Source organism: Synchiropus splendidus, chromosome 10 (assembly GCF_027744825.2).
Source record: "Synchiropus splendidus isolate RoL2022-P1 chromosome 10, RoL_Sspl_1.0, whole genome shotgun sequence".
Taxonomy (NCBI): Eukaryota; Metazoa; Chordata; class Actinopteri; order Syngnathiformes; family Callionymidae; genus Synchiropus; species Synchiropus splendidus.
The window spans coordinates 22,858,586-22,875,663 of record NC_071343.1 but is presented as its reverse complement, the minus strand read 5'-3'; the positions used below and the strand labels follow the sequence as shown (position 1 = coordinate 22,875,663).

The following is a 17,078-nucleotide window of genomic DNA, read 5'->3' as shown; positions in this document are numbered from 1 at the left end:
ATTACTGTAATTTCATCCAGTTAAAATATGATGAAATGACACGATGTATTTTGGATACTACATCATAGATAGTAACATAGATGATGCCAGTTTCTGTCGTCGTCTTTTTTCCTCTTTTCCTCCTTGCTGCGTTAGCTCCTTTACAAACACAGAGAGAATACAATTCTTAAAAGAGGCAGCGTGAGCTGAACCCCTTCTGCAATTTTCGGAATGGGTAATTATTAAAAAAACAGCATTTTTTTCTTTACCTCGCCAGAAATCTTCCTGCACAAGTATTTCCTGAAGTTGTTTTTTTTCCCGGTTGGATTTGTCGTCCTCTTCTGGTTCTTCTGGTAGTTGTATGACTATTTGTGGATTGCTATTTCATGTAAACAGACATGTTTATTCGAAAATCAACATAGTAAATGAGTGTTTGGTGACCGCGGAATAAAGATCTTCTCGATAAAATGAGCTCCTGTTCGCGGTTAATCCCTCTTCTCGTCGCGTTGAAACACTTGACAGTCGAAGTCCAAGTGTGTGTGTGTGCGCGCGCGCGTGCTGGTTATTAAACCTGCGAGTTCAGCACGTTCACAGCCAGAACTGACTCTTCCTGTGGTCGGTGACTGCCTTCTATTGGTGACAATGTTGCGGAAAACATTGGTGAACGGACTGCGACTGTCCCGACAACAGCGACCACTTGGACCGACGACCGCGGTGTCCGGTCCGGTCACATATGGAGACGTGTGCCGCTCCAGCACCGCCATCATGGGAGACAACAAGCAGAGAACCATGGAAGATCTGGGAGGACCGAGTTTCCTCACTTCTCTGTACTGGCTCTTTGTGAAGGGCTACTTCCAGACGACACAGCAGATGCAAGTAGGTGCTCAACCTCGATCAAACCCAATCCGTATTCCTGACCTGTTTCATGTCTTCAGACCCAGCCTTGGAGGAATCATGAATTTCTTCTTAAAATATACTTATTGTGCCGAATGACAGTGTCGTGAGCCAATTGGACTTGCCAGTATTAATGACTGTTGAGTTGATCTATGTTTTGTGTATTGTTGTTTAAAAAAAAAAATCAATGCTCGCATCTAAGTGTAAGTTCTTTCTTTATTTCTCTCCACGATCCCTTCAGATTATCTCCATAACCTTGACGTCTTGTTTCACATTATCACAATAGCATTTGGTAACGAGCAGGTCGGCACATGTTGATCCAGCTGTCAGATGCAGGACTGAGCTTCTTTTCAACTCAAGGAAAAACAACCTCACCATACTCCGGTTTGGGGTGTCTTAATATACTGATTTTACTCTATTGAAACTTGCACAATAACAATAATAATAACAACGGAACCTACACTATATGTCTACATTTGAAATTTGGTAGTGTGGTATATTACTCAAATATTAAAGACATTTTTGTTGGACAGCTGGTCTGTAGTGAAATGGCTGCTGCAATAAAAAGAACCAGGTCATTTTTTTTTTGTTGTTGCCACCATATCGAACATGCAATCCCTGCAGTGTAGTCAAACAATGAGGATTCCCACTTCAATCAGAGGTCGTAGCTGTGTCACCTGATGCTGTGGAAAGGAAGGCTTTCATAGTGCTGTTTTCCAGACCTAAAAACAATTAGTAATAATAATTATAATTAAGAAAAAAATTTGACCTGCACTTTTATAAACTTCTCTCTGATAGGTTACTTTTACAAGGTAAAATATCCTAGCATCCCTGTGTAGTCTGGAACACCATTTCCTGGTTAATACCCCTGGTATTAACCAGGAAACGGTGTTCCTTTTAATATAAAGGCTGTGTTTGAGGGCTTGGTAGTAAGTCTGACTTGTTTGCCTTCATCAGAGTATCAAATCGAGTAGTGTTCCAAGAGGTGGGGAGTCTTTTTTTTTTCAATTTCAGATACTCAATCTGACAAGCTCACCAACCAGAATTATTGATTTGATCGCTTGAAGGGGTGCTACGCTGTTTTTTTCCATTCAGAAATATGATCTGGAATACACTCTACAGACACAGTAGTAGCTTTGGATCAACTTGTTATTTATGAAATATTTGTATGTATGACGTTTTGTTTAGTTAAGATTTAGAAAAGTGCCTGCCTCGCTTGAAAAAGCTGTACTTTATATTAAAGAGCAAGGAGGACTACAAATATGGCTCCTGCATCTCAGCGTTAAGAGCAGCTCAAAGAAAGCTAAAACTGACAGATGTGTCACAGGAAGTCTGAGATGTTGATTTGACGAGCAATGTCACTGTTAATGTGTGGAGATGTTCTCTTCCTTCCTTCGTCCAGACCATGGGTGTTTCAGTTCGTTCACTAAGTTGTATTCACCAACCCAAACCAGTAGGAAAACATGCAATATGGCTTTGCTGTAAAACTCAATTTCTTAGGACATGGTTCTTTCCGGCCTCTGAATATGTTTCGTCTTACTTGATAACTCTTAAAACCTGGAAGAGCATGCTAGTGCATGATAGCCAGATGGTGTTCAGATGCCTCTCACGATAAGTACCGATCCGTAGGGCCAACACTTACTGACAGTAAAGATAATGAAATCAGTCTGATTCTGTTTTTTCTTCGCAATCTAAAGTTGATTCTCTCTTGGTGTTTGCATTCAGGGAATCCATTCAAACAACCTGCAGCACAACTCAAACCAGTTTGTGCGTTTGTTCAAACCTGCATTTGTGTGTGGAAGTTAAATATTTGTGATTAAGTAATGAAGTTTATGTTAACCTAGTTAGTCATCGTCATATGGCTCCGCCCCTGCAAGGTCACAGCAACATTGGAAATCATTCGTATAACTGCCTCGCTTTCTTTGACACTTTTTAACTTTCTCTCTGATCAAATACATTTTATATTATATTTTTTTTTGTAAAACCAAAGCATTTGACCACTTTCTATTAATAATTTCCAGTTGAGCTTTTTTCAAGTGTGATTTATTGTGGCACAAATAATGAAGATAGCAGACGTGTGGTAGCAGTTGCTGTGAAAAAAAAGGTTTACTCTCCATTTTATTCCTCAAATCGAATATGTTTAATGTGAATATAATTTCTTGTTTATAAACACGTGCCATGCCTTTTAGCTAATAAGACATGTGTGATTAGCTAACTTGAAATAACTAAATACATGCATACAGCTTTTCTGAAGCACCATCATATCATGTGTGAGATACTCTGATATGATTTCAAAAGATATTTTTATAATGTGTCATTCATTTTTCTCCATTTGCAAACCTGTGTTACTGATATGAAAATGTGATTTTGTTTTTTGTTTTTTTCCTCACGTAAATATTTATTTCTTTAATGACACATTTTTTCTTCTTTTATCCTAAAATTTTGATTCTCTTGCATTTCAGCTCATGAATAGTTTAGATTTTTGGTCAGTTTTTATGAATTTTCTCAGTTCCCATTTTCTACTTGGTAGACCTCCTCATGTGTGTTTCAAATAACATATTCATAGTAACCTGGGACAATACCAGACATCGTACTGGTTTAGATATACACTATATACTATTATAACAGTCCTCTTACTCTTTCAAGATTGAGCACTGCAAGCTCTATGGCCCCCTCTGGAAGTCCAAGTATGGCCCTCTGGTGGTGGTGAACGTGGCCAGCGCCGATCTCATTGAGCAGGTTCTGAGGCAGGAAGGGAGGCACCCAGTCAGGACCGACATGCCACACTGGCGGGCCTATCGAGAACTCCGGAACCAAGCCCAAGGGCCCCTAACAGAGTGAGTACAACCCTCTATGAACTCAAACTTATTCACATTTGTTCCACTTATCAGGACATTTCTGGTTTAGCGTTCTTCTCTCATAATTTGAAACGACTTGACTGGAAACATTCAAATAGACTACAGTATATGCAGAGGGGTGTGGTGACATGGAAATAGTGAACCTGGTTGCTGCCTTCCACTTCTGGGTACCCCGGACCCTCACCCTTTTTCCGGTGGTGACGTTTTAATGGGGCGCTCTTTGGACACCACACCTGTTTGACTCAAGTGTGATTTCTAGTTTGATTAAAAAGAAGACAAATAACCTACAGTATAATTACTTATATTTATTGAATGCATTATTCTTCATAAACGAGTGTGAAAAGTTTGTGAAAACAAATTAAGATGTCAGCGTTCTATGCTAATCTCTTGCCTTTCTTGGCAAGAGATGGTCTTTCTTCATTATTGTTCATCATTGCTAACTTTCCTCTCTTTTTCCGTGAGGGCAGAATGGGAGCGAAGTGGCAGAGGATCCGCAGCATCCTAAATCCTCGGATGCTGAAGCCCAAACACGTCTCTTCCTACACAGACACCATCAACAGTGTGGTGACTGATTTCATCGACAGAGTCAACATGCTGAAAGCAACCAGAGGGGATGGCGAGATGGTCAATGACCTCACTGGAGAACTCTACAAGTTTGCTTTTGAAGGTCAGAATTTGACAGCCGTTAATAACATGCATTATTATTGTTATTATTATTATTTGGACAGCGACTTATTGTATCAGGGTGCCAAAGGTTAGGACAAGTGCCTGAACCTCTGAAGGCATACGTCAAACTCACTCATTCAACAACCAACAAACACATTTACACAAGGTCGATCAAATACTTTGGATATCAGAAAAGAGATGAAAAGTTTCCTTAAAAAGTTTTGGTGACCCATCTCAAAAACCCCAAGTGAAGGTGGTCTAAATCAAATGTGGTTCAGACAGCCAACACCACAACCATGCAGTGAGGACAGATCCTTAAACCAAAATAATAGTCTCTTGTGGATGACACAGCCTCTGTCTGATTAAGGTATGGTGTAGTCACAAAAATAAAATTTGAGAAAACACTGCTGACTCAATGTGTCGCAAGCTTACAAATAACACCCCGATTGCTGAGTGAACCGTTATAGGCCTGAGAAACAGAGGCGTCAATTTTGCTCCTTCCTCTTCACATTCAAATTTCTTGAATCTTTTGGAGACACGCTTGTCGTTCAGATATTCTTCTCCAGCATGTGACCTGTTGTGTGGAAAGCAAATGCCACACTGATATTTCTGATCAATCTCCCCAGAAACAATGTCTAACCAAAGCTTAGAGGATATAATGAAAGGTCTAGTGCAGTGGAGATTCACACTATATTGACTGGGGCACAATGATCTGTCTGGTTTGTTCGACCTTGACCGTTGAATAGATAGTGTGAGGTAATAATACAGGCAGCAGATAACGTCAAGGTGAAAACTGTAATTCCAGAGGAGAAGAAAACACATTTTATGCAATAATCCCTTTAGTTTCAAAACCTCTATTCTTAACTAAAAAACATTCTTTAATTAGTTTGCGCTTTCCAACCTGCAGCATATCACCCTACATGTTGAAGAACATGATGGATGTTACCCTAGTTCCACTGTTCATGACACATTTGCCCTTCTACTGGAGGCGGGATAATCTTTGCTGAGCTTTTTACATTTTTATGAAGTGTCAATACTACTAGTTACCAGGCCCTGTGGACAAACAGAAACCAACAGGAATTAAACAAACTTAAAATCACTTACAAATAAAATATACACAAATAAGACATTAGCATCCTTTTTTGCATGGTAGAAAGATAGGATGTATTTTAACATTATGGTTTGCATCGTGAAGTGATATTAGTGCCAGAGCTTGCCATAAAATAGTACTTGTAATAGGAACCAGCTCGAATTACCTCCTATAAACGTGTTAAAGTAAAGGCTTGTTAAGTAATTTGATGATGAGTCTGATGCATTATTGATTTAGTCAGACATGCATGCACCAAAAGCATGCATGCACCTTCAGTGTGTGTTGACCCGGGTCTCGGTTTCCAGCTGTTCAACTGGTTACCACTGTTTGCTCTCTTGTGTTCTGAGTTGGTGGTGAATGTTAGGTTTGCTGTAATTATCCAACAAGAATTGCATCACCTTGTGTTGAGACTTATGTTTCCCTTTTTAGACTCTTCAATGAGTTGAAGTTATTTTGAGCCTGTTGATTTGGACTTACGGACATTTTTGGTCTCAAGACGTGATGCTGTGATTGACAGATGCATGAAACACTGTCTTTGGATGTGTTTTTTGGGTCTCTGATTCAGGGGAAAGGCAGAGTGGAACAAGCATGATCAAAATAGAATGAAGATCAAGGAATAATATATTTGTATTTCCATGCCTGTCACTAGTTGTGTGAGCACAAACGTCAAATACAACATAAGTAATTTTCCAATATTAATTTGATACATGAATATGCTATAGCAACAAATCCAGAGTTGGCACAATCATTCATGTGTTTTTGGTCTTGGAGAACATTCAACCGTGTTCTTTGTTACATCTGTTGGGGGTGTTCAGGCTCTTTAAATGAAGGTCAGTCATTCAGTCGCTATATGAACAAGCAAGAGTGTGGTGTGATCAGGTTTGTAATCAAAATCAGCTTTATTTGTCTAAAGAATTCTTTGCTGGCTGATGTGTTAAGTCAGACGAGTGAGAGTTGGACTCCACCGGGGCTTCCCCTTTGTCTACAATGTCTACTGTGAACTTCTGACTTTTTATGGAAAGTTTTTCTTGCACAATTCGTGCAATGAGGGTGTTGGTGACCTCACTATCCGTCCGTCCAAGTGCTGCTTCTGACTGCGGATGAGAATCAGTTGAGTGTGATCTGAGAGCATGCTTCTCTATTAAGGGGTGAATGCCCTTTGTGGTACCTGTGTAGTCAGGTGAGGTCATCAATTTTGTCCTGAGAGCTTGGTGTCAGTCATGGAAGAGTTGAAAGGAAGGCTCTGTATGAAGCAGTTCCTGCCCTCATCTGGGGTCACACAGGTATGGATAGTGATCGACAGAATACAAGCAGCAGAAACAACCTTTGCCATTAGTGTTAGATGCTTGGTGAGCTAATGCTGAGTATAACTGCTGCTCCTCAACATGAACAGAGAGATATCAACCTTGGTAGTAAAGTTTTTCATTGTAAAATAGGTAAAAAACAAAACAAATGGTGAAGACTGATTTCTAATATGCAACAAAAATGTGTTGAGGAGCACTATGCCAGAATCCAAATCTTCCTAGGTGGTGTGGAAAATATCGCAAAATATTTGAAACTAACACAGATGTTATGTTTGACTGTCGGATAAATCAGAAACATCTGTGTGCTGTCTGTTCTGCCAGGTATCTGTTCGGTGTTGTTTGAGACACGGTTGGGTTGCATGAACGACGTGATTCCAGAAGAAACAGAGAAGTTCATCTTCTCTGTTGGTGAGATGTTCCGGCTCTCTCCCATCATCATCCTCTTCCCCAAACGCACATGGCCATATTTGCCTTCTTGGAAACAGTTTGTGGATACGTGGGATCACCTGTTCAAAGTGGGTGAGTGGAATGAACTTCCTAAGGATGTTGAAATGTCCCGGCTTGTCATAACCCTTCCCTAGCATGGAATGTACTTGAATGGCTTGTTGTCAAATGTGGCAGTTTCTGTCTACTCACTGAACTAAGTGGCATCATTGAGTTGGTCCCAGTTTAGGGAATTAGGGAACATATATTTACATAAATAAACTACTTCTAATACATATGTTTATTATCTCATCAAGATAATATCCTGTAATTAATCATTATGGAGTACTTTATGCTTGACTGCATTTTACACAGCAGTGGTCCCAAACGTGTACTCTAAACAGAAACGCAGTTACATATTATTGGCTGTAAATAATGCAATATTGTTTCTATATAGCCTTCTATATAGCCTATATGCTATGCTATATAGTTTCCTACTGGTTAGTTGCATCTCTGTACTGTTCCACTACAGTGATGGTCACTTATTTTATTTAGCATATGTCTGTTGAGATGTCTTAAAAGGCAAAGGATTGTTGTTCACTACTACATACTGCACAGAACCTGAAGTAACTTTTGATGCTGAAAAGCAGTGCTCGCACGCATTAGAACGTGTCTTCCCAATTCACAGACATCATATGTGAGCTCTATGGCATATTTCAAGTTGGATAAATGATAATTATAAATACACTTCCTGTAATTTTGTGTTCCATTCCACAGAAAAACTTAAAAATGTAACTATAATTAAAATTAAAACTTAAATTTAAACTTCCTAATATGGAAGAGGATCAGGGTCAGTGAAGAAAAAAAAAGAATTGGCAGAATTCTGACTTTAATTTCTTCTGCCAATTATTATTCTTTTTTTTCTTCTGGCCCTAATCCTCTTCTGTGTCCTACTGTAACGTAAACCGTTTTAATGAAAATATCAATTTCTGGTAAATAATTGATAATAACAGTCACTACTTTTTTACCAAGTTACCTGTAATTTCAGAATGAATAATGAATCCATCTCAGATCAATGTTTTGAATACCAAGCATCCCAGTGTCCCTTGCTGGACCAGAAGGTTCCGCTGGCCTCTCTCTCGCCTAAGTGACAGTGCCTGCTACTGGAGAGGTGAACCCTGACATTAATTACCTAAAAATGATTGCACTTCTCCTTTGTAAGTTGCAATACTTATCTACTTCATTAATCATTAATTTTAGAGCTGAGCACAATCTGCTTTTTTTTTATTTTTTGTCTTCTTTATTTGTATACATTCATGAATTTATTTAATTTTAGGCAGGCTGTGGCTATTCATGCCACTCTTCCATGTGTGTCATCACAACCTGCTCACTTTGAACCAAACTCATACGTTATTGCTTCATTCAAAGTTCACAAAAGTTTATTGACTCCAAAGAGGCTGAAGTCCACTCCCTAATGCTCTGTCTAATGTGGATATGGCCTGTCTTCACCATCTAGTGGAAGAAAAATCTTCTATACACGGATCAAAACATCAGATATGATCTAAAAAGTCAAAAGATAAATTGCTGTACAACAGTAGTAATTCAGCGTTTGTTATCGCTTCATTCTTTCGTGCTTCCAGGGGAGAAGCTGGTGAATAAGAAAATTGAGGAGATCCAACAGAAGGTGGACCTGGACCAGAATGTAGAGGGTGCCTACCTCACACACCTGCTGCTAAGTGACAAGATGACAGTCAATGAGATTTTGGGGAGCATCACTGAGCTTTTGCTGGCTGGAGTGGACACGGTGAGTGTGTTTGGACCCTGAATAAATGGAGGTCCTTCTCTGGTCTTGAAGTAAATTCCTTTTCAAATGTGTCGGATCATCTGGAGAAGCCTTGCCTGCGGCGGAACTGCAGCAGGAGGGGAAACATTTTGTTTATTTGAAAGGCTAATACGCCTGCATGCATGACATACACCATTTTACGCCCACCATCTCAGAAGGTGTTGACTAAACATTTTAAAGCACTAAACACTCCTCATGTCAATTTTACCTGACACTCCTGTGTTTCAGTTGCAAACAAATATGTTGTTCTGATGTTTGAGCACATGGTTTTATGATGATCATCATGCATTTTGGAACAAACTGTGAGTTTTTGTCCAAATAGGCACCTTACATGCACTGTACTTGCAAACACAGGACTGCGAAGTGATGCAAAACGATGCCAACGATGTTTCTACATTGATAAATATCCTTAACAGACCAATGAACCTGAGAGTGCCTTTTAAATCTGCCTGGGTGACCGTTTAAAACCCCTGTGTTGACAAGTCACTGCAAACTGACAGTGTAAACAAGAAGATAACTGTGTATGTCTGACTCGTCTACAGACTTCCAACACTATCTCATGGGCACTGTATGAACTGGCTCAACAACCAGCGATCCAAGAAAAGTTGTACCATGAAGTAGTTAGTGTTTGTCCGGGAAACAAGGTGCCAACTACCGATGACATCAATCAGATGCCTTACCTGAAAGCCATTATCAGGGAGACGCTTCGGTGAGTGGTGGGCTGTGTTATAACACAACAGACACATGTACAGTACAGGGAGGTGCTCCAGGAAGCATGGAGGCAAAACACTCAATCTCTACCATAATGCTAATAAATATAAAAGAAGGTTTTTGTTCAGCAGTAAAGGAGTATTTTAGATTTTAGATTTAACTGCCATTGATGTTCACACTTGATAAGTCTAACTAACATCTAGTTATAAAAGCTGACAGAAGTGCCTAGGTCTATATAGCAGGTATTTCCATATAATTGGTATTCATGATCCTTTGTGTAGAATTGTGTGTTATTTTGGTAACAACCTAGTGATCAAGATAACTAATCTAGTCAACAGTCTGAGCAACACACGCTTACAGGTTTGCCTGAGTCTAGTGGCCAGTGTTTTGGAGAACCCTTGACCTTTGTCCTGCCATGGTGGACCTCCCTGAGATGTGCCAGCTGCAGAACAATATGTCTAACCATTACAGTCGCCTCTGTGTGTCATCAGGCTCTACCCTGTCGTTCCTGGCAACGCCCGGATCACGGTGGAAAATGAAATTGTGGTGGGGGATCATCTCTTTCCAAAAGATGTAAGTCCCAATACTTATATGGCGTTTGACTTATGTTATTTAATACAGGAATACCTCAAGTATGGTCATCACAAGCAACAGCCAACTGTACTCTGCAACAAGTGTATATATACTATATATATACAGCAGTTTTCAGCCTTTGTACTGTAACAGGGATTCCAATTAGTTTTCACTAAGGACTGAGTGCTTAATCCTTAGTCAACATATATGTATATTTTAGTGTTTGCTCTCATTGTGTCTTATATTTTAGAGGTACTATTTTATCTTTACCAGCTACACTTTACTTTAAAAGTTCTGTATGACATACCATAAGTACCATAAGGTCCAGAATGGGATAGCATAATATTTGCGTATCTTATTTTTATTAACATCATACATTATGTAAGTTAGATCCACAATGTATAATATTTTACAAACCCCATCATAAGTTACCATGCATGATTTCGAACATTCAGGACATCATCGATCATGCCTTCTAAACAATCTTGTGATTTTACTTATAACTCATATAGATGAGACCTACAGTATTATTAAAGTCTCACCTCTTTCCCAAAAAAAGCCAGCCATGAAATATTCAGCCAGCACCCGTCCACACAAACTTCGAAATGGCTCGCACTATTTAGTACGTGCTGTTATCTTTGTGAGTCAGCTCTTATGTATGTATGTTTGTTGAGAGGTTTCTGAAATGTAAGCAAATGCACCAATGCATTTATAACCAGGAAAAAACCTGTGTATTCTTCTCGATATTAACATTTAGAACTCCAGAGAAGTAAGTTATCTGCTTCCACCTGGTCTCTGGCTGTGTTTTAGTAACTGAGGGACTTAAACTGATGATGTATAAATAGTGTGAATTCAAATATGCTATACCAGTGTCAAACATATTTTTTTGCATCTTAAACAAGAATCTTCAAACTGTTGCTCCGCGCTTGAAAATTGTATCTAATAATATCCAAATAATCTGGAATCTAGTCGACAGCTGCTGCTGGAGATGCATCACCACGTGTGACAACGGTGAACTCCATGAAAGATCAAATCATTTTCTATTGGTTTATTTATTTTTGTATTGATGTTCAAACTATGTTGATGTGATGAATATAATGATTTGGATTTTCATAATAGTAGTAATTGTCATCATCAATATAATTGTTTTGACAGGGACTGTTATTATAATTATTTAATAAATGAAATTAGCATTATATTAGATCCAACAGTCTCTTCCAATTCATTAAAAACTATTTAAAAGTAAAGCTCACTCAAGCACACTGCATGATATCATATTGATTTCATTGGGCCCACCCACTTTCTTTCTGGGGGCAGATAACGGGGAAACAAAGCAAGACACCAGGTGCAATGACTGTAGGAATTAGAGAGGGACGTGCCAACAACTGGCTAACCTTACCATAATAAAACCAGAAATAAACAAGAAAATGTTCAAACTAACAGATGGTATGTGACAAAAAGTGGGTGATATGTTATGTGTCAGCTAACTGTGACCCCCTCCTTCAGACACTCTTCCACCTCTGCCACTACGCTGTGTCGTACGACGAGAACATTTTTCCCGAACCTCAGCGCTTCCAGCCGCAGCGCTGGCTCCGGGGGATGGAAGAGAAGTCCAAGCAGCACCCGTTTGCCTCCGTGCCATTCGGCTTTGGGGTCAGGGCTTGTTTAGGCCGAAGGGTGGCCGAGCTGGAGATGTATCTGTTACTGTCCAGGGTAAGACCGTAATCATTAGAAGTGTTGTTGAGCACTGTGAGATGCTGACTGACTCTTAAAGATTTAATTACTGTTCACCAAAAAAATCTGGAGGACTTTGGTCGTGAATCCACTGTAGTCAGCAACAGACGGCGTTGAACGTCCAGATTTAGCCTCTTGCTGCTGTCAGATGCTTGGGATTGAGATTGCATGTAGTCCTATGCCACGGACGCAGGACCTTGGTGAAAATGAAGGCTAAAGAGAGGTGACCCATGAGAGTCACACAATGCATCTGAAATAAGAATGAGCTCCCCATCCTGTCCCCTGACCTACACTTTTAACAAATGAGTTGTTTCCTAAAGATATGCTGAATTGTCGAAGATTGATGTTCATCCATTTCTGTGTCCCAACTGTGAAGGCTCACTGGATCAAGTTTGTTTTTCAAAACGATTTTGTCTTGAAAACTATTTTTTGTTTGGATTAGTCATGACATTCAAGACAAGACACAATGTCTAGTTACTCATATAACACACTTGCTTTGGTGTACTGACTAGAGGAACAGGTGTGCTAGTTTGAAGTCCACACTATCTGTATGTTTCGCATCATTCACAGACATTTGACGACTGAAGTTAGAGCTAGAAACGTAAGACTCACTTTTGATTTTGAGGGCAGATTGGGGGATGTCAACCAGACATTCTGAAAGTAGTATACAATTCAAGGGCAGATTTAATAGAGATCCAGGTGGTTGTCAGCAGCTGAGCTTTTAATTGGGGTGTAAATGAAAACAGATTGTTTTGGAATTTTTGCTTATTTTAATCTAAGTTTCTGTGTTTCATTGTTTGCCGCATGGGAATGTTTGGAAGGGTTCAAAATGAAGCTGATCTGATGGAATCTATGGATTTGTTATACAAAGTCAAGCTCATTAACTTTCCAACCAAGGTCAACACAAATATTCAGGACCTCGGACAGCACCTTCATGGTTAGATCCATTCAGTGTATCTAAAGCAGCCCGTATGTGGTATACACTCCAGCCGTGTTTTTCAATCTTTTTCAAGCCGCGGCACACTCCGTTCATTGAATTAATCTCAAGGCACACCACCAAAGGAACCTCGGCCAAAGAGCAACTGTGCTTTGTCGAAAGTCCTGTAGAAAATCCCTTTTAATTTGGGGAAAATTGTAGCTACTGACACTTGGTTATTTTGGCATGTCATTCGCGGAAACAAATTGCAGAAAATGTGTTTGTGTAGAATTTTTTTCCAAAAAGGGGTGGGCAATATGACAAAATATACAATGATGTATAATAAGTGTCTCAGTTTCATCACAATGTCTTATGCATGACTTTGTTCTAGTTCGGTGAATTTCCAGAATAACCTTTAACATATTTTGCCTCAGCTTGCTTCATAACAACATTGATTCTTACTCTCCTTACATTTTGTATCAAATTTATTTGGTTCAGCATTTATTTTATACCACAACGCAATCTTTGACAGTCTATGAGTGTCAATGAAGTCAATTAGCCGTTAGCTCTGTTAGCTCTGTGGCAGACTGTCCGCCAAAGAACAAGCCATCATTCTGTCGTGAAGGTGTGTGGTCAAGTTAGAGGCGCATTATGGTGAAAAACAACTGGAAGTGCATTTGACCGACTTGAGTGTGTGGGAGCATTAGTACACAGGCTGAAAAACACTGCATTATAGATCTATGCTGATGCATCACTCGCAGCAGCACTGCCATAGTACCCCTCTTCCCACACGCACCCAGAGTGAAGAAACCAGTCAAATGCGCAAGTTGTTTTTAAACCCGGCGTGACTCTAACCTGACAACCTACCTTCACAATGGTGGAGTGTCCCTCGTCGGACCCGCTTCGCCAAGGACTGTCTGACCACAGAGCTAGAAGGGCTAATGTGAAGTCAAAACCTTATTGACGCTCATAGAGCATCAAGTTCGCTTTGTTGTTTCAACCCAAAATGTGAAGGGAGATAGAATCATTGTTGTTAGCTAATGCTAAGAATGTTAAAGACTTCTCAGGAAATTCCCTATTTTTCCTAATTGGAAACAAAGTGATGCTAACGATGGTAACTGTATGCCAACCTTAACGCAGTACAGCTATATAAAGATGATCATATTGTTTTCTAATAATCTGTTTTAAAACTCTTTAATTTTTTAATTAGATTTTCTAGAAGGACTTTAAACACTGGAGAAGAGTAGTGATGGGTGGATGAGGTATCCCAAGACAGTTTTGCAGGGCTGATGAAACAGTATCCTATTATTCAGAGGTCACTAAATCATCGATGATACTCCAAATAATGCCATGCACGCTCATTTTGACTTGAATAGCAGTGCCCTTGACAACACTGGCTTCATCTTAAAAACTATGCTGAAACACTGTTCTGTTTTTATCCTCAGCTCATTCAACACTTTGAGGTGAAACCAGATCCTGCTGGAACAACTGTCAAGCCCATAACAAGAACCCTGTTGTGCCCTGCTAAACCAATCAACTTGAAGGTTTTGAGCAGAGGTCTCCAGTAGGAGCAGCCAGAGGCCTCTGAGGGAGCTGTCTTGGTATTCACACCACGTTGCCATCACAGTAACCACTGCAGAACCAGTCCCTTCTACTGCACGAGTTTTAGTTTGGTGTAGCATGTAATATAACATGTATTTATGTCAGATGTATATTTGCCACAATGTGAGAATCCTAACATGTACGTTTAGATTCTCAGCCTGCACTCAGATGCCTTCTGGGTTTGGCCTTTAGTTTCCTTCTCTGGGTGGAGCAGCACTGTCTGCCCTCAAGGATGTACTTTAGGTTTCCCTCTGGTGCTCTGTGTTTACCATGCAATTTGATTGTTTGTCTTGATCTTCCACTGAAGAAGATGAAATCGAAAGCTTTATTTTGATGCTTTACATTGGGTTAACTTCATACTTTATATGTTTGTTAGTTTAGGCAGCAGCATTTTACACTTTCATTCTAATCAACAAAGGTAAAATCCCATGTTATATCTTTACGATAGACAATAGGGTGGATTATATCACATGTTGTTCACCTTGGGAACAGGATAGTTTCTGTCTGGGTTCTGAAATATTACAATGTGGTAGATTTACGTTTCAAATGGTGGTGGGAAGTCTTGTTTAATACTCAGCCTTGTTGTGTGCTGAATGTGTCTGTTCAACAGGGTTTGTTATTTTATTTCATTTTTTTTCTTTTATCAGGAGTAGATGTTTTCCTCGTGTGAAGTTGGAAATGATTTGCTATCTAAGGATGTTATCACACTTTTTTGCTCCTTCTGTTTGGATGCTTTACTTTGCTTTGCCTGCTCCCTGTCTGATGGTGTTTCTTCCTCTAGTTCAGACACGTACAGGGATTCATTGAACTGAGCTAAATAGTGAGCGTCTGTCTGTATTGTATATGCCTGACAGGCCCAAGATCTGCAGTCTGCTGCCACAAGATAATTCAATGAAACCTCACGTCATTGCTAAACCAAGAGCGCCATCCAGTGGCTTCTGAAAATTGGGACACTGTTTCATCAACCCTCCAATACAACTCTGTCATGATGCCTCATCTACCCTTCACGATCATTCAACCGTGACTCCTGCTCCTGTGATTTCGCTAACATGGATTAAGTGCTCCGATCATAAATCTTGAGAGTACTGCGAAGTGATTATATCGCTGACATAGTGATGATCATTTTAACCCATAGTTAGTTGTAAGGTTTAATTGTCGTCCAAGGTAAAGCTTTGCTCAGTTTGTCTACATTCAAGTGTCATGTTGTCTGAGCTATCGTTGTCCATTGAGTTCTTATCATGCTTGTGTGCATGTCAGGTTGATTTTACATGTTCATGAACCTGATCACTGATAATTCCTCCAAGAAATGTCAATATCTGAAGCGATCAGGAGACGTGTTGTTTTACAAGTAAATCCATATTTCTTATCACAAGAAACAAACATTTACTTATTTGTGCTTCGTTTTAAAATAAGCAGCGGGTCCACCTGTACATAGTGGTACATGATTTTCTTTTTCTTTGTGTTATAACTGTAGATTGGACAAATATTTATGCAAACTGCGTTTTTAATTGACAGGACTGGATGATCAGGTGTTTAGGTCAGCTCTCTCCGTTGCTTACATTCTTAATGCCATTCTGCTTTTTTTTTTTTTTTTTTCAATTTGCTGTAATTAATATTTATTTATTTATGACATGCAGTAGTTATTTGATTTGAGTTGGAAGTAATAAGGGTTCATGTCATGTGATTTTTATCTGCAATCACTTTACATTTCAGTTTATCTAACAATGACACATGATTTGATTTGAATAAAACGTTTATTGACTTTGGTGGGTCACTGTTTCGGCCCACCAATCGGAGTGTTCCCACAACATTCCAAGGCTGGCTTTCCTGGTCTGGGACCTTCTTTGTGGCCTGGACCCTGGTGAAAAAAAAAAAATCTCTGAAGGAATGTGATCGGTTGGCATCTATACGAAAGAACCCAACTACTTTGACCGGCTCCTTCCAATGTGGAGAGGTTGTTTCAAAACTAATCCCATCTAATCCACAAAACCCTTGAATGAACTCCAGCCTACGTCCAAAAGAGCTGCGAGGTTACAGAGTAGTTCGATAGCTCACAAGCATCTCACATGTATACAATCCACAAAGCTATGTGTTTAAGTATGGACATGACATCAATTTTCAAAATGGATGACATGAAAAGAAGAGTTGAATAAATAGAGTACATGACGGATCATTGTGCAGTGAGAAAAAGTCCTAATTTAAAGGCCACCAACTTCCAGAGCTCCGAGCTCTTATTGAGGGTAGTTGCTTTACTTTTGCATCTGCCGACATACTGCGATGAAGACCCATGGATCCAGGTGTCATTGGCAGCTACAAGATCTTGGATTAACAGTCCTTTCATATCTTTAAAGACCAAGACTTTAAAGACCAAGACTATGTTGTCAGATGTCCAATAAGTCACAAAAGTGTGATGTTTCTGTTTCAAGACCCTATTAAAGACGGATGCTAAACGAAGCTTGTCATTGTCCTGTTTTATAAGGAGACT

At 39.6% G+C, this 17,078-nt stretch overlaps 1 protein-coding gene across 1 annotated transcript; it reads left to right on the top strand.

Moving 5' to 3' along the window:
- The first annotated feature begins 477 nt into the window (after positions 1-477).
- On the top strand, positions 478-17,047 carry LOC128766042 (sterol 26-hydroxylase, mitochondrial). Its single transcript, XM_053877388.1, has 9 exons — positions 478-855; positions 3,520-3,710; positions 4,199-4,398; positions 7,113-7,310; positions 8,855-9,018; positions 9,600-9,766; positions 10,260-10,341; positions 11,848-12,054; positions 14,437-17,047. The coding sequence occupies exons 1-9, from the start codon at positions 622-624 to the stop codon at positions 14,557-14,559; spliced, it is 1,566 nt and encodes a 521-aa protein (XP_053733363.1). The 5' UTR covers positions 478-621; the 3' UTR covers positions 14,560-17,047.
- Positions 17,048-17,078: the final 31 nt, after the last annotated feature.